The sequence below is a fragment of the Streptopelia decaocto genome, assembly GCF_964273445.1.
Source record: "Streptopelia decaocto genome assembly, chromosome: 6".
Classification (NCBI taxonomy): domain Eukaryota; kingdom Metazoa; phylum Chordata; class Aves; order Columbiformes; family Columbidae; genus Streptopelia; species Streptopelia decaocto.
Genome location: NC_138660.1, coordinates 43,793,092 through 43,811,477, shown reverse-complemented (window position 1 = coordinate 43,811,477; position 18,386 = coordinate 43,793,092). Strand labels below are relative to the sequence as shown.

The window sequence follows — 18,386 nt, the reverse complement described above, 5'->3', positions numbered from 1 at the left end:
AGACATTGAGATCAGAGGACCCACACACAGTGTTTTTTCTGTGATAAGAGATGTTGTGATTTAGTGATAAGTTGCACTAGACAAACAGCAGCTACAAACCTCTCTTTCTGCTAGTATCCTGACTAGTGTTGCTTTTAAGGAACACTGCACACTGTCCCTTGCCAAGGAGGTTTCAATCCTCTTTCTTTATGAACATGATTGGACTTGAGTTTAGTAAATATCAGGGTACTGTTTAGTTTAGTAGTTCTTCACAACAAAACAGTGCTAAAAAAAACCCTAACAAACAAACAAAACCACAAAACCAACCAAAACACAACACACCAAACAAACATGAACGAGAAATAGAACAGAAACAAACAACACCTTCCCCCCACACACAAAATAACCCCTAAAAGAACGCCACAAAATCTAAAGCACTGCTGGTATAGAATATGGGTTTGATTAAAACTTGAAATCTGAAGTGGGGACTTGTGTATATTTGAATAAGGGGAAAAAGATAAACAACATTTAATGTTTCTTGATGATAATCTGAATGGCAGAACAGACTATGGAGAAGTATCTTAGTAATCATCTCTCTTTCTTAAATGGTACCTGTAATAGTTGATGAGAGAGTCACAGACAAACTAATAACAATCTAGAAATGTTTACCTTTCTTCCTTGGCTAATTTACTTACATTTTTCAGTTGTTCTTTAAAGATCTGGCTCTGTTGCTTGACAGGTTTTACTTGAGTAATTTTAAAATTCCAGATTGCCCAAAGATTGGTCAGCTCTTTCTTTTCTTTACTCAGATTAGCAATGATATCTTCTGTTACTCGTACAGATTTTTCTGCTTTTAATACTAAGCTCTCATTTACCTGGCAAATAAACAGACATTTTTTTTCACATATGTTTTTATAAAATACGATTAAACCCCCATAACATTAAAGTCTCAACAAAGCTTCATAAACAGCAACTATTCTCCTGTAACTTCTTTGAAAATTTCTGGTACTCTAGATATCGTTAAAATGTTCTCTTTGAAAATAAACTATTCTCTTAGAAATACACAAATTCAACAGAATTTGTATACTGAAGATGTGGCTAATGATAAAATTTAAAACCTAGAACGGGTCACTAATGACTGAACGATTGCCATCTGATGGCTGTTTAATGTTTACACATAATAAAGTAATTTCTGAATAGACAGAACTACCCAACATGGCCTTTTGGGAAATAGTAACTGGAAAGTGAAGTGGATGAAGAGAAGATCACTGCTTTGTGCTGATAACCAAAGCAGCACTGAAGCATGAGAGGAATAAGGTGTTCAGCATTTAAACATCTGGTGTCTTTTTCCTCTTTTTAACAGAGGCTGTATCAGAAATAACAGAAAACTAGGTAATACTGTTTCTACTTTTTTCCAATTCAAAATTTTTCTTTTAAGAAAAGCTGCGTTCATAGGTTATCCATATGATCTGTATCTTCCAGATATTTAAAAACTACTACATACTAACATAATGGGAACAGCATAGCAGAAAATAAGGTGGCAACACATTTCCAGGTCTTTAGAGAGACAATATCTGAAGACCTGTTAGGACTTTAAGTGACTGGAGTGCACTTCACATTCACAAATATTCAGCTTACGGTTACACTGACTCTTTTATGTGTGCCTGGCTGCATCCAGCTGAGACAGCACACATTTTAGCCCATGCAAACTTCTTTACCACTTTCCCTAAGTAGGTTTTTCTAGCTCCTCTTGCACGCTGCTGGGTGCTACCAACACCAGCTCCCCCCTCTCACCCTGATGTACCCGCTCCCTAGTCTGTCCTATAAAAAGAGAACGAACAGCTGTGTATCCAGGCTGTCTACTAATGTAGGGGGATCACTTTAGAAGGAGTGACTGAGGGAATGATTGCACATCTCAAACGATCATCTCGTCAATGGATGCTGGAAAATTAGATAGGGGTGCCGAGGCAGTGAAGTTGAACCCACGACAGAACATAAAGACACCAGGGAAGATTATCTGTAAGGAAGTAGCTCTAGCACCCATTTCTTTAGAACTTCAAACACTCAATCAGTAAAGACTGCCTCCTAGTGGAAGTAAAATAAACTCAGTACTTGCATATAGACTACTTTCCCACATGAACAAAATGGGTATATGCATGTATTATATTTGTATGCATGTACCGGATCATTTATTAAGGACTTTGTCATTGTTAATCACAAAACTTTTTGTATTACTTAAATGTCATTAGTACTCAAATAATACTTTCATATTTTAAGAGTATATAGCAGCAACAGTTCCTTTAAAACTGGCAATGGAGAAATCACAATCCAGCCACAGAACTAGGATTAGACCTCACCACAGGCAAACATCAAATATTCAGTAAGGTTTATCAGATGATACTCACCATATTTACTAAATTAAGAAAATTGCAACCCAGATTTTCGGTGAAAAATATCTTCTTTATAGCCTTTTGCCATTGTGTATTGGCTGACTGCATTGCAATTTTGTTTTCAGCCTCCCTGTTTGTTTGTAGTGGTTCTGACTGATAGAATTCCTTCAGATTTTGAATGTCATCATTCACCTACAGAAAGACATAAAATAAGCATTAAAAAAACAGAAATCAAGCTGCTATAAATCAGAAGGCATACAGGTATAATAAAAGTGAATAGCAGCTTCTGAATCTTTTCCGGGTTTTAAGATCTATCATCCTCCCGAAAATCTATACAAATACTAAATGACAAAAAAGTTTTAAATAACCTGTAAACTGGTCAATGACAAAAAGACAGGCAGCAGCAATTTGTTTTGTTTCTGTCACATATTACACAGATATTATATACCAGTGTATCAATGCAAGTATTTTCACAGATCTGTTTAATATGAAGTAACTGAAGTTATCTGATAGGTTCTATTCCATCCCCAATTTATTTCTAAATACAAAAGAACAACAGTGTTGTAGAATCTCAAAACAAGCTTTACATGAAAAATAAAAATTAACTGCCCTGGGCACCATTAGCACTGCTACCAAAATTATGTTGGTATTGAATTGATTATGATTTCAGCCAGAGCTGGTTTATATTTAACTTTTAAAAACCTTCTGATGAATTAGCATTTCAGTTGAAGTAGTGCAAGACAGTGATGAATATCTATATATTATACATATTATAATATGATAAACATCTATAATCAACATACTATGTGAAATACTTTAAAATTATATTAAGTAAAATCAGTAAATTTAAGAGTCATGGTACACAAACATAAGCATTTTTATTATGTATGTAGTGACAGAGCACATGTGTGCAGGATAAAAAGTAAAAATTCAATTCCTATAATGGTGATTTAAATCAGCAGAAAATCTGTACTATACTAGTCACTATGATGATGTAAGTTCCATGATCAGGGCTGCTTGCTCTGGTGGAACAGATCTCCTAAAGTAGAAAAGACCTTATGAAGACTTGCAGCGCTTCCATCGCACAGCATCTACAGGATTTGTCTTGGCTACCTAAAAGCACATTTTTCACTTGTAAGATTTTCACAGTCTAGTCTGAGAATAAATACGTAATCTATACCTCCACAGCTGACTTTAAAAAGGCCACATAAGTTTCTAGAATTTCTAGTTTTGAACTAATATTTTTTTCAATCATTTTCAGTTCTTCATTCAGGAAGTCAGTTCTGCCAGAAAAAGTTGCCACTTGCTCAGGTTCAAACTCTTCCATATCTTTGATGATTCTTTCAGCTGCTTCCAGTTCATCTGAAGTGTCCTTTGAGGGTACAAGCATAGAACAATATGTGTAATGACTGAAAAGGACTTGTGAATATTGATATCGCATTGTTAATTATCACTAGTATTGCTTTCTTACGTGTAATTCAATTACTTGAAGGCCATGGATGTGACTTAAAACCAGCCTCCTCTGTGCTGCAGAGCTGAGTGCTGCAGTGTTTTCATACCTTGGCTGCATTCCCAATGTGACTAATGGATATTTGATGGCAACTTCACAGCCCCCTGCAAAGTTTCTCCACCTGGGAACTACTTTTTTTTTTTTTTTTTTTTTCCTGATTCATCCCTTTTATTTGGCATGATAAACCACAAGAAGAGTTTTCTGTGCCTCTGACTATCTAGACAATTTTTAAACTTGGTGCCTTAGGTAGGAGTAGCAATGCACCTTTGAAGAGTCTTCCTGTCAAAGGTTGATACTGGGATCTTGAGGTAGAAACAAAAAACATGAGATAGAGACAACAGGGATAACCAATGATGTGAGGAGGACTGACTTGTGGTATCTGTGGTTTTGTTGATTAACTACAGTTTTAAACTAAACTACAGACCTATTTTCTTTCCAAGAACACATAAGAAACTCAGCTTCTCATCTTATTTAGAATTACATACAGCATGCATTTGTTTCTAAAAGTGTTTAACATTACTAAAGCTGCCATTTTTATTTCTTTTTACCTGTGTTTGTTTAGCCAGTTCAAGGTGTTCATTCAAAACTCTTTCTGACTCAGACAAATATGAGCCGATGTCCACACCAACTGCAAGCACCTGCGTGACTTTTTTAATCCACTGCGACACCTTTATTTGAAAGCATTATTTTTATAGTTAATTTATGCAAGCAGACAGTACAAAAACAGTATAAAACATCACTTTGGATAGAAAAAAGCGAAATAACATTTGTCTGTTGGTGTTTAGATTAGGTACTTTGTACAATAAGAGAAATTCAGGAATGAAAATAAAAAGGAAGAAAATCCTACTATTTATCTTGAGAAAATTCTAACGGGTATGGTCAGAATTCGAGAAAACCAATTCCTGTTTGCTCTCTCTTTGTCGATAGTACTTTCCTTTATCTCAAGTATCCCAGGCTTGTTATTTCAATAAGGCACAACTCCATTTTAATCTAGATATTATAACCTTGGCAGAAATACTTACATTATGCTCTGTTGTTTTTTCAAAAAGTACATTTAAAGCTTCCCTGACAAGAGACATATTTTTATGCAGATATTTGCACAACTCCATTTCATTGTCACTGCAAAACATTATAGAGGCATGATGATAACAGAATAGATTATGAAGAGCAGAGGAAGCCGATACCAGCCATAGTACGTATAGTTATTATTAGGTATGTGAATTCACACATACCATATATTTTAAAAAGCAGCTGCTGACTGAGGTTCAAGCTTCATAAAATGAAGCTTGGGGCAGCTGAATTTAGCACCAGACTCATTGGGATACTTTGCATTAGCAAAAGGTTGGAATGAAAAGTGTTTTCTTGGTAGGAATATAACAAAAAGCACTGTTCACTGTAAAGAAAGATCATGTATTATGACTCGTATCTTCAAAATGTTCTCTAATGCAAGTCTGGGAACAAAGTGATTAGAACAAACTGTAGAATGAAATGATATGTCAAAATTGGAGTCTACATTTTAAGTAAAAATTACCTTCATAATTGAAGTTTTAGCTTAAGACTCACAATATGCTGATGACACCACTTCTACAAGAACAATAGCAGCTGTCAGCAAGTCTTATTTTCAGCTAAACTCAACAATATTTTCACTGTGTTCTAATATCACAAGGTCTTTTCTACATAAATTGTATGCAAAGGGACCAATTTATGGCAAATTGTCTGCCTATTTGATTCAGAGTAGTTTGTTACAAACATCATGTCAATATGATAAAATATCAGATTACAAACAATTATTCAGTCACTTAATTTTATTTACTTTTTAATTTGAATTCACACATAGAACCTTATTTAGGAGTCATGTGCCCACTCCATCTCTGAGAAGTTATTAAAAATGTGTGCAGTACTACAGAACATTAAACAGCTTAAAGAAGGCTATAATGTCCTTGATGCATCCGTATCTTAATGAATAAAGGGAATTCTTAAAGCAAACAGAATCTACTCTCCTTTAGCTTTACTGAAAATTTGCTGTGGTTCACAGTCACCACGCTAATTAACCCCCAGTTTTGCCACACTTCTGTTTTTATCTTCAGTCAAATGAAACAGAAGACATAGAAATAGTATACGAAACCTGCATGCAGGTCACAGTCCCGATTGCTCACTTGTTTTCCAAAAGATCATAAAGGCTCATTATCTAAGTAAATCCGTGCTTTATTGAAGATGGTAAAATGTTTTCATGGAAACAGCTGTATTTTTTCAGAACAGCTTTAGGTTCATTTATGCTGATAACAGCATTCAACATTCTAACTACAACTGTGTGCTCTCTAACAAAACAATATGTTCTTTGTTATTATTTGAAACTACTTTAAAATTCACATAGCTAAATTATGGAAATGCAAGGTGCTGTTCATGAATACATTTAGAAGAAGGCATTATGATGCACCTTATTTAGATGATCTTCAAGTGTGGCAGTCCATTGCTGTTTCTTCAAAGTAAGTTCTTTATAATCTGGATGCTGTCTGATGAATTGATCTACTTTTCTTTGAACATATTCCATCATTTTCTGAATTCCCGTCACCCAAGAGCTAAAATGGAAAAGCAGAACTGTTGTTATTTCTCATTTTTGATCAACAATCAGGATGATAATGCTTAAAAACAAACAAAACCAAAACCAAACCACCAGCTTTTCTGTTGATTTCTATAAATAACTTATGTATTTTAAACTGTGACCCTTAAAAGAAAAACAACCAAGAGAAATATTAAAATTAATCTAGACAAAATTGATAACGAGTAGAACACAGGAATGACATTTCCAAACAAATCATTTTTTACCAGTGCGTAAGTTAGATTCATGTTCCAGAGATCTTGATTCACTGAGAAATAACTCATTTCATGAATTATTCTGACTTCTATCTAAAGACTAGAACTACTAATGGAACAGCCTAAAAAGAGTGAAAATATATGGCATATCACTTCTACTTAATAAAAAAAAAAAAAAAAAGTTTTCTTTAGACGTTCAAATATTTCAGTTTCTACAGTAGCTGAGAAAAAAATATCACATACATCCTAAGATGCTGAGCTGCATCTGGAAGAGACCAGCCAGCAGGTTACTCCCCTCTGGTTAAGGGCTCGGGAAACTGCATCTGGGGGCTAGTTTGTCCAGTTTGGGTCCCCACAATGTACAGACAAGCTGAAGTGAACTGACCGGAGGCCACCAACATGGCAGGAGACTGGAGCACATGATGTACAAGGGGTGCTGCCAAAACTCTGTTCAGAGCAGAGGTGAAGAGGTGACCTAACTGCTGTATTTCATTCCCTATGAGGCAGTGGTGTCTTTCCAGAGGTGTATGGCAAAAAGGCAAGAGGCAATTGTCACAAGTAGCAGCAACAGAAATTTTGGCTGGATGTAAGGAAAACACAATTCACAAGGAGAGTGCTTAAGCAGTAGAACGGGTTGCCCAGAGAACCTATGGAATCTCCATCCTTGGAAATATTAAAAATTTGTCCCTAAGCAACCTAATCTAACTGACAGGCTTTGACCAAGGGACTGAGCCAAATGACTTCCAGAGTTCCTTGCCAGCTGAAATTGTTCCACGATTGTATTCCTTGAGCACACGCATAGGAATATAGTGTTCCACCTGCACAGAAGTTCTAGCACCAGTCATTCAAATATATGGCAAATTCATTACATTCAGGTTGTTAAGCCTGAAGGCAGCAGGGAGAAACTGAAAAGTTAGAATATTCTGATTGTTTTCTCAGAACAGACCTTAATTATGTTTATGATGCAAATAAACATTTAAACTATTTGATAGCCTGGGATTTTTCACTGTTCTTTAGAAGCAGCAAAATACATTTCTAGTGAGATTGCTTATTTATATTGCTTTAAGTTTCACCTTCCTTCTCTAAATCACTGCTGCTTCAGCTGTAATACTTGGCTGTTTTCTAAATTACAATGTCTTCTAGGCAGAAATCTTACTTTATATATTTATTTATAGAATATCTTGAGCAGCACTTTGGCACACAGGATATCTGCTTGTGGCATTTCCTCTTTTGATTGAATTTTACCAGAAATTACTGGTAGGGTTATTTTGACAAAATAATTCATTTTTTCTTTATGTGCACCAATGATATCTTACTCTCCAACTGCTGATTTAAACTGTTTAAACATTTTTTTAAAAACTCTTCATAAGGAAGAAAGAAAATTAATGACTTGTTATTTTAGGGATTCATTGTATCAAGGTCTTTGGCATTCCTAGCACTAATTAATGCTGTGCAGACATAATTTGAAACACAATACCTGCTTCTGTTGAGGTAATGTCTAGAAGAACATCAAATCCTAGAGAACAGCAGCATACATTCTGGCATTACGGCTGGTTTAGGAATCAAAGTTTCACTGAGGAAAAACCCTTTGCTTTCAATTTAATTAAAATATCAAGACATGCCGAAGCAGTAACAATAGCTGTAAAGCCAGCTAAGTGTGTTCCCAAAGCAATTTCTATTTTATTTCAAAAAGATCTAAGAGGATTACATTGGGAAGCAGGGAGTATTATAGCCATTCATATTTTGATTTTCATTTACATACATTTAGTTTTCCAAAATGTTAACTAAACCATTTTTTCTGAACACTGCCCTAACATCAATTCCACTGTTTGATACCACTCTTAAAAGTAGCATGTAGCATTCTTCAATGTTTTTGTTAAGGAGATTGCTTTGTGTAAATATCAACAGGTAAGTATGGCAGAAACTTTGAGTTTCAGGTCATTTAGATGCACACCTACCTACATTGACTCTAAATGCAGTCTCATTCTAACTAGTTTAGTTATAAAGCAACATGTAGATATGGAGAAATGCAGCAGATATGCAAAAAAGGAGGGAATACCTGTGAGAATCTGCTTTTTTAACTAGAGTTTGTCCCTTTTGCAAGGTAGTCACTGTGCAAACTTTAATTGCTTCCTGTAATTCTTCAAACTTCATTGTCAAGCTAGGTAAATGTAAGCTTTCAGAATTAAATATTTTAAGGTAATTCTCAATACCTTCAATACCATCAAGTACCTGAAAAAAAAAAAGAAACAAAAAAAGCATTTGTTGTCAATTTTTCTGTTTAAAACGTGTAACCATATTCTTTTACATAACCATATGCTTGGTAGACACTTAATAACTGACATTACTTCAGAAATGAAAAGCAATATTTTAATTTAGGGCTTGATATTGACTTTGCAGGACATGGAAGAACACAGGTATAATGCAACAGAAGTTAATATAAGGGCATGCAAAATCATTATTACTCTTCAAATTTTAAACTACTCAATATGTTCAGCTGAAGCAGAACCAAAATAACAAAAGTGATACAGCACATCAGCCCTCAAAGCTTTATTTATTCTGCTTTTACATGTTTTAAACATATCAAGTGTATATCCAACAAGTAAATTACAATTAAATACATTTTTATTTAAAAGATAGGCTTTGATTTTGCACATATGCAGCTTTGGTTTTGTTATGCCTATTCTGATTTCCTTTAGTGCAAGCAGAAGTTTCTTATTCAGATGGCAGTGAACCTCAAAGATTTTGTTTCTGTAAATAGAGGCCATTCACATGAACTCAAGAACTGAGCGAAGTTTATTTATTTGGGGTAATTTGTTCTGTACACTATAGCTTTGAAATTGGTTCCATCTTTTTGAAACACCCTGTATAATGAATTCCAGTCTTCAGGGTCATACGTAAGAATATTAAAGAGTCATAGGTAAGTTAGAAGTGTTCAAGAATGACTATGGATTTGTAAGCATTTCTGAAAGAGCTGACCACTCAGCCACTCTAAGTATTACTAGTTAGCATATACAACTAGGTAGGCAGCAAATATAAGTGCTTATTTTGAGTCTTGCTATAAAGCATTGTTACATTTATCAAAGAGCAACATGAGCAGAATGGCAACTGGATAGGAGACTATTTAGAAAAGAACCAGGAGGGAGGAGGGGAATCGAATTATGTCTTCTCTGCAACTTTACTTCCTAAACATCTGAGTGCCTTGCATGTTCAGCAGTCTGCATCTTCAAGGGTGACAGGCAATGTTACTGAGTTGCATTGCCTGCATTCTCAGTGCTTTTGCTGCTTTGATCAATTAAGGCTGCTACCACAAGCAAAGACTTGTTTTCCTCATCCTCAATTTCAGTTGCAAGTAGGAAGCCTGATAACAGCAAGATATTATCTGGATTGACTTTTTCCACAGCAGCCACTGCCATCACCAGTAGTTCTATACCTTTCCTATTCTGCTCAGAATAGCAATATCAGGCCCGAAACTCAGATTTTAAAAGGCTCAACCAATTCAACATTAAAAAATGCACACAAAGCCAGTCTTCTACTTTTACCTTAGAGTCTTAGACTCTTTTAAAGAATTAGCATGTGTGTATATATTTTATAGCATAAGCATATTATGGCATAGACAACAGAGTATGAGGAAAGCACCACATCTACATGCAACTGCAGTTACCAGAGCATAAATTATATTATGCGGTTTTAGAAATTTTATCACTTGATCTATCAGCTGATAACACAAAAATACTTTGCAACTTATATATTCAGAAGTTAAAGATGCAGGACAGTTGTAATTTATGATCTAAATGCTTAACACTAATGACAGGGTGGGTATTTTTTTTTTTCATTTCTACATGGAAGAATAGTAGGGAAAACAATAGTTATGCTAGCAAGACCTTACAAGCTGTAATTTAAATGAACACCAACACACTGAAGATAACACAGGCATAATTCCTATGAGCAGAAATAACACCCTTCTTTCCTGAGCCATTTTGACATTTTCTCCTATTAAAATAAAACCTTTGTAATAAATCCAAATGTAATTCAAAAAGATTCTTAATATTTTTCCCTACATTTCTTTTTTAATGGTTACCTTGACCATTCTTTCTGATTGGAATCCATTTTAAGTAATTCTAAAAAAGCAACAAAAATCATGCTACGCACTTTTCCCAGTCTCTTCAGTTTTGTGATTATGTATATGCACTTTAGTTATTTCATTTTGATTTAGTTTTATTTTAGTTCAGTCTGTCTTCCTCATCTACTTGTCATGGTTTTGAGACCGTTTCAAGGAAGTAAAGGAAATAATCCCTCTGTACATCCTCTGTTTCTCTACTGTCATCTGGCTCCATATAGTTGTATTGCTTTCAAAGTCCCATGCCTGTTCAAAGACCGTTGTTGGAACTATCCTTGGAAAGTATCTGGTTTTAAAGCTTCTATACCTTGTCTGCAAACAATATACTTAAAGAAAATATAAAAAGACCATTTGGTCTTTGGACATCTTAAAACACAACATTTTCTAATGAGTATTCTAACTACAAGGTTTTGGAAGAAAGGTTTTCATCATTAATAATACTTGAAATATGTGGCCTTGAAGAACAGGCTTGTTGTAAAACAGAATCAGAGAGATTTCACATTTTACGTTTGATCTTTAATGTTGAGTTCCTTCTTTTCAGTGAAAAATTTCCTATGTATCACCTTATTTTCAAAATCATCAGAGACTTAAAATTCAATGGGACACCTTCAGATAGCAGTCTAAGCACTTAGTATTTCCAAAAAGCACACAAACCCTTGTTTTCTTGAACTTCATTGTAACAGGCAGTTAGTCAGCACTGCTGGTTAAAGACTTAATGTTTCAAGAGCTTTGTGCCCCAAATCACAGCAACAAAACTGAGAAGCCATTTTTTAAAAGACAGGTCTCTGATCTCATAGCACACACCTGGAAAAGGCTTGAGTAAGGTCTCTACTGATATCAAGGACTGATGAGATAGAGGGTTCTTTGTTTAAGCCTTCAGCTCTAACTCAGATTTCCTTTAACAAACTGTTGTGTATTAATACTAGAATGTAATAACAGAAATTACTTTTGCTATATGGTAAACCAAACAAATTACTAAATTATTTCTTGCTTTAACTAAATAATATAATCCAGTTTGCAGTTATGAGAAATCTAATACAGCTGTGGCAAATTTTTCCAATCACTCATTTCTTCACTGTTTAAAACATATGGTCTATTAGTAGTTGGAATTTGGCAAAGTTTGACACTCGTCTGTGGATTTTGCTGTCTGTTGGATAGAAAAATCATATGCTAGTAAAATTTCCTTGCCTGTATAAGTGCTTATAGATTGCCAGTCTGCATTACCTACGACTCTTACATAAATTACAAATATCACGAGCAGAAAAATACTAACAAACAATCCACAGTGCTCCACTGGAAGCTCTTCTGTTGATAAATATCCCTATTTGTTTTCCAGTTTTAAGGGTTAAAACAGATTTAGCTCTGAATCAGCTTGAAGTGGCTTGAGGATTTTGTGTTAGTCTTACCATCAATACATGAAACAGCAGTAATTCAACCTTACAGAAGTCTGTTATAACACAGTTTCCACCTTTATTGACCCTTATTTGGTCTTTTCATAAAAATCTATTGTTCAACATATTTGAACTAATGTTATTAAGCTCCCTCAATTCCTTATTAATCGACTCTGTGTTCAGCTGTTCCCATGAGTTTGCCCAACAATGATTTTAGGTTGAAAACTTTCAAATCAACTGTGCCACCCTCTTCCCACCTGACCATCCTAATATTTCAGGAGAAACTGGAAGTTTTCAAGATTTTACAGCACTACTTTGACTCTTCTCTCTCTCTCTCTATATATATATATATATATATTTATTTTTTTTTTAGTGTATTTAAAATGCATTTGTCATTTTGCATAGAATTTGAGGTGAAAGGCAATATTAAAGGGTAACCAGATTTGTAATTTTCCACTCCAAACAGTTTAGCAACCTGCATTTGCATATACCACATTTATCAGCCTTCAAGAGCACACTGACAGCTGTATTATTAGGTTATTATTACAGATTTGGCTTCTTACCAACCTTGGCAGCAGTATGAAAGAAGTCATTGGCCTCTTGTAGCAGGGCTTTCCTTTCTTCCATATGGAAACACACTTCTTGTTGCAACAGACAGATTTTCTCATTTGAAAGCTTTAGATGTTCTTTTTCTGTATAGTCCTCTGAAAGCAAGATCTTAAGTGCCTCAGCTTCCAGTTGTTCCACAGTCAAAATCCATTCCTAACAGGAAAGATTCCATCTTAATCAACTATTCATAGAAAATTAATATACCTTCCATTAGAGAACACTTACCAAAAGCCTTCTCAGAGATATTTCAAGTTCAGCTCTTCCACAAACAAGCACCTGAAGGCCAAATGCTGCCCACTATATTTCCTTGTATGCTTGTAAAAAATATTGCTGTTTTAGAATATCCTGCAACGAAATTGCACCACCTTCCAAGAAAACACTCAAAAATATCCACTTGTATTCCTTGAGGACTTGAACTGACACCTTCAGCTTCTCAGTGAAATAAAAAGAAAGTAATCTGGAGGTTTCTTTTTCTTTTCTTTTTTCCCCGTTTTATCTGTTACTGATAAACTGCTATAGCAAAATCTTTCTTGACTTCTTTTGTTTGTTTTATTTTTCTTTCAAATTAAAATAACAACCACCAACCACTTCTGAGATCTGGATGCAATAATCTTCAGCCTTTTAATTAAGTGAAACCCTGTACTGTATTATTTAATGCAAAATTCTCCTTCTATAAAATCCTGTCTCTGTCTTGTCCTAAGTAATATTCAGCAAGAACAAGGATTTCCAGGATAATTACAGTCTGCTGTTCTGTATTTGATCTTTTTTACCTGAAGAATTTATCTTGGGAAAAAATAGTAAGGAGGTCTCTCCATAGACAGAGCTTAATTGGCCTATGAATAAGGTGTGGACCCCCAACATCAATTGTATCAGCACCACAATATCATCATTTTCCATTACATACAGCTGGAATGACTGGTACCAAATGCATTCCATGGCTAGATTCTAATAAAAATTTCACTTACATGTAAACAAATAGATGTAAATGAGAATTAGCAAACAACACTGCATTTGGGAGCTTTTAACTGGAACTTATAATAATTAACCAAAAAAAAAGTCAAAGAAAGTACAGTTGAATACATGCATCCTCATGTTGTTATTACATACTATTTTTATAATAATTAAAAGTAATATTTTATGCAAGAATGATAAATGCATAATTTCATGTAACAGAAATATAAATTGTTTATAGCTAGCTTAGAAGCAGATACAGAAAACCCAAAAAGTTCTGAATTGTTTCAGTGTATCACAATGTGTATTATAATTACAGTATGCAATGCTAATTATAAGAAAATTACTCAACTTGCAGTTAAACAATTTCCTATAAGACGATTTCACTGTAGCCATGTCCATAAATGTTTGGTACAAGGTGTCCAATAGCAGCTTTTAAGTGATCTTAAAACAGAGGTTAAACTTTGCCTCATTTATAGTGAGGAAATCTTCTTCTCCAACCTTTCACACAAGTTCAAAGAAATAGTTTATTGTAATACTTTATAGTTTAAAATAATCCATGAACATTACAACCTTGCGCAATCTCTGATGGTATTAAATGTAGTTAGAGTCATTTGCTATCCTATTTGATCATTACTCAAATTTGGTTCAATTTTTTATAAAATAGCTAGTGACAATTTCTTTTTCATCTTCCTACTCATAATGGAATGTTTCTACACATAAAAGCCTATACTTTCCCTCAACAGGTTGTAGAAATGCAGTGGAAAAATCTTTGTCAGTTTTTTCTGTACTTCAGCCTTCTACATGTTAAATTTGTAACAATCAGTCAGGACTAAAACATTTGTTACGCATTTTCCCTGAAAGAAACACAAAGCTTACCTTGACTTTTCAATAATTGCTTGTGCATTCCTCTGACCTATTAAAGACACATTGCTCTGTATATACTTATACTCAATGTATCTCCCTAGCTCATGTCACTGTTCTTACTTTTCCTCACAGTACTGAGTCTGTTAAACACTTGCTTTCACTCTTCCATTTGGCAAGGAAGATGAGCTCTTTCTAGGTTCCTTGATCAATCAGGTATTTTTCAAGAGTGTTAAAACTGGTGAAGTAGAATTATTCTGGCTTTAAGTAAAAGTCTTGAACAAATACCTACAACTTTATCTTGTTATTAAAGAAGATTGGGTGAAAAAAGCAGGTAAATACAATATTCTCGATCCTTATGTTAACGGCAACAAATACAGCAATTAATACTATTGATAGTGACATTTAATTTGGTCATCAAAAACCGTCCTGAAACCTCATTAGAGCATGTTATTACCTAACATGGCTACTCCAGACCCAACAAGCATGCAGAACTAGAAGACAGAGAACTACTCTCCATCTTGTTACTAAATCCTTATTAAAAGGAGGACTGATTCCAGCATTGCTCAGTCCCTAAACATGGCAGAAACTAGATAAAATACAAATAATTTAGAATACCACTTTTCTTAATCTCTAAAGTTATTTGGCCACAAAGTGGTGCTAGCAGTTTGTTTTTACCACGCCATGAGCCTCTGATACACATAGAAATGTGACAGCAAGTAGTTAATCGGTGCCAGCAGACCTGCTCATTGAAACGTGTTTTCCTAAATCTGCCTTTTTTCTGCTCTCAAATCTCGGGAGAGGTGGGGCAGGGCAGGAGGAGTGGGGGGGGAAGAGGGTGAATCACTTTAGTATTTGGGAGGGTTAAGGTTTTTTTTTTTTCGATTATGAATCCTTGGTTTCACCTCTCAGCAAGGTGAGGTTCAAGGTAAGATAACAACTTGAGAATGTAACCATTCTCCTTTCTTCTCTTGGCCCAGTAATATAAACAGTGTGTTAAGTCTGTAAATCCTTCTCAGGCGAGCCTCTGAACAATTTAAGCAAAGATACCAAGCACATTTCAAGGTTGTTCTGTATTTCAGTGCATTCAAACCATACAGGTAAAACACTGCTCTGTGCAGTGATGACACCTCATATTAAACTCCTAACAAATATTGACTGGAATACACATTTGATTGCTATATTTTATCTAAAATTTAAAATCAAGATGCCAGACTCCTCCTTTATTCTGGTCTCAACGTCTGCAGTTCAGTGCTGTAAAAACTAATGCACAAAGCCACATAACTCAGCTTTCTGAAATACATTTTCAGTATATAGTTTAATGTGTTCACTCTTTTTGCAAATCATAAGAATAATGAACATATTCAGTAGCATCCACTTCAAGAATTTCATTTCCCCTTCCTAGTAAGAACAGCAGAAGGCTAAAGGTAATATTTTTCTACATCATAATTCACGTGGATGCATAACAAAAATTAATGCTAAACACTTTTAAATGACCCTAAGGAAAAAGAAAAGCAAATCAGTCAGATTATATGAATTACAAATTTCATAATGTATGGGAGAAGAATTGTTAGGTGAAACTGTAATAATCAGTGTTTTCATTGTAAGTTAGTTTCTGGATGCTCAACCATGAAATGAATTGATTATTATACAAAATGAAAATGCATATTTTTCTCCTTCCCTCAACTTACAGTATCATTTCTAATTCAGACAACAAATTACAAGAATAGCCTTCCAATAAGAAATCTGAGGAAGGTTAATGATCATTTGGCTAGGTTTAAAATTTAGCAATACTTTAAGACACCTCAAATAGTTTTGTGGGCCCCTGTTTCTCAGGAAACACCTCACAGCTTACTCATTTACTGCTTATCTCCTGCTTTTTGTGTGCCAAAGGTCTGATCAGGCTTTGCAGCAGAATTTGGCTTTTCATACTCATTTCCCCTAGATGAAGAAAAAGTGTTTTCTGACATGCTGCTTGGAGAAGAATAAGAAATGCTATAGTATTCTGCTTACATGACAATCCTGAAGCTGTTAACTGTAAATTATGCAAACAGGAAAACCTGTGACATTTACTACAAAGCTTACAAAGAAACAGAACTGTGAAAAACCTGCAAGTTGCTATGAATACAACAACCTTTTAAAAGGCATTTTTTTCTATTGGAATAGTTTTAGGATGAAAAAAAAAAAGCCTACTTGGTCATCTGGGTTATCCAAATACAATTTCTTGAAAATGATACAGTGTGGAATGATCCTGACCCAGCAACAGCACTTACCTGATGACAGCATGTTTGAAGTATCTAAAGAAATTCTAAATATACACAATTTACTTTTTTTTTTTTTTTAATATACCAACATTTTCTTTAATCCCATCTTGCTTTTATGAGTGAGGGTAACTGAATTATTTTCTGGAAAAAACGGTATTCACAATTAAAATAATATTTTCAATTACTTTTATTCCAAATAAATAACTGGGCAAATACCACTTCCAATCATGTACACAGTTCAGTGACAATCAATTATGGTAAAAGTGGTTGGCTTTTTATCCTTTATGAACATTAAAACTTGGTAATATACTAATAAAATTTCCTTAATTTTTGGAACACCGTTTAATATGTGAACTACCAGTCTGGAACTTGACCATTAAACTGAATAAACATCTGAACAACGTCAAAGATTACTCTTCTTTTACTGTATCAACAGCTTTTACATTTTTAAATGAGAAAAACACTGAGAAACATGAAGGCTTGCATTAAAAGAAGTAAAATGAAGAAAAAAAACATTTAGTCATACGGAAAAATATGTCTTATGTATTACTAAATTTCTGAGTTCATGTTTTGCTACTCATTCTTAAAGTTCCTTCACCAATGAATAATCATATTTCTTACTTTCACTTTGACTTCCATTTCTTCAAGCTCTTGAAGTAACTCTTCATTTTCCAATAGAGATGAGCCTAAGTTCTGCTTGTGAAAATAATCCCTGATGTTTTTCTTGTACCAAGAGGTTACCTAAATAAATAACAAAAAATAGTTCAGTCAGTGAAAAATTTTAGAAGCAACTGTCCATTTTTAATATAGGTACAAGACAGTTTCATCTACAAAAGAAGCCCTAATTTTTATTCCTTAAACTTTTCATACCTAATGTTCATGCTTTTTTTCATGTATTTACATTTGTATTATTTAAATATTAATAAATGCAGAAGGAAGAATTGTGGTCAAAACAAACACGTGTTGGAATATATCTAACAAAATAGAAGAAAAGGTATTCATGAAGTATGACCAAATTATAAATTAACGCAGTAAAAGAAAAATCATATTATAGTCACTGATAGAATAAAACTATGTTTTCTAACATGACCAAGATATTGCATTTTTCCCCTAGAATCACATTAACTCAAAAATATTCCTTTGAGTGCAGTCAAAGACTATAAATCCGAGAACTTTTGCAAGAATACAACTGCCAAAAAAAAAAAAAAAAAACAAACCAAAACACCACAACACCATGACACAAATATGACTTCCACATGACTTCCAAATATTTATGCCTCATGATGAGGACAAGTAGAATTCCCCAGTAAATTTTATGAAATCTTGACATTTAACATCTCAGGCAATATGATTTTTTTTTTTAAAAAGAAGCGTGCTTGTCTCCAAAAGACACCACAGATACATATATATATCCCTTACTCTTCAACAGCAAGCTATTTCTGAAATATTTCCATTTTGAATGTTCCTCCATGTTTATGTACTATAGAATAACAC

The 18,386-nt window shown here is 34.2% G+C and overlaps 1 protein-coding gene across 1 annotated transcript in view; it reads right to left on the bottom strand.

Annotated features, from left to right (window-relative positions):
- CCDC141 (coiled-coil domain containing 141) overlaps positions 1-18,386 on the bottom strand; it is a gene marked incomplete at its 5' end in the record, with an annotated part of 70,975 nt that overhangs the window by 31,919 nt on the left and 20,670 nt on the right. Inside the window, 8 exons of the mRNA XM_082054901.1 lie at positions 675-854; positions 2,385-2,561; positions 3,550-3,741; positions 4,428-4,547; positions 6,317-6,458; positions 8,753-8,925; positions 12,772-12,966; positions 17,514-17,633. Of these exons, the coding sequence (XP_081911027.1) occupies positions 675-854; positions 2,385-2,561; positions 3,550-3,741; positions 4,428-4,547; positions 6,317-6,458; positions 8,753-8,925; positions 12,772-12,966; positions 17,514-17,633 (1,299 nt within the window). The remainder of the gene's footprint in view (positions 1-674; positions 855-2,384; positions 2,562-3,549; positions 3,742-4,427; positions 4,548-6,316; positions 6,459-8,752; positions 8,926-12,771; positions 12,967-17,513; positions 17,634-18,386) is intronic.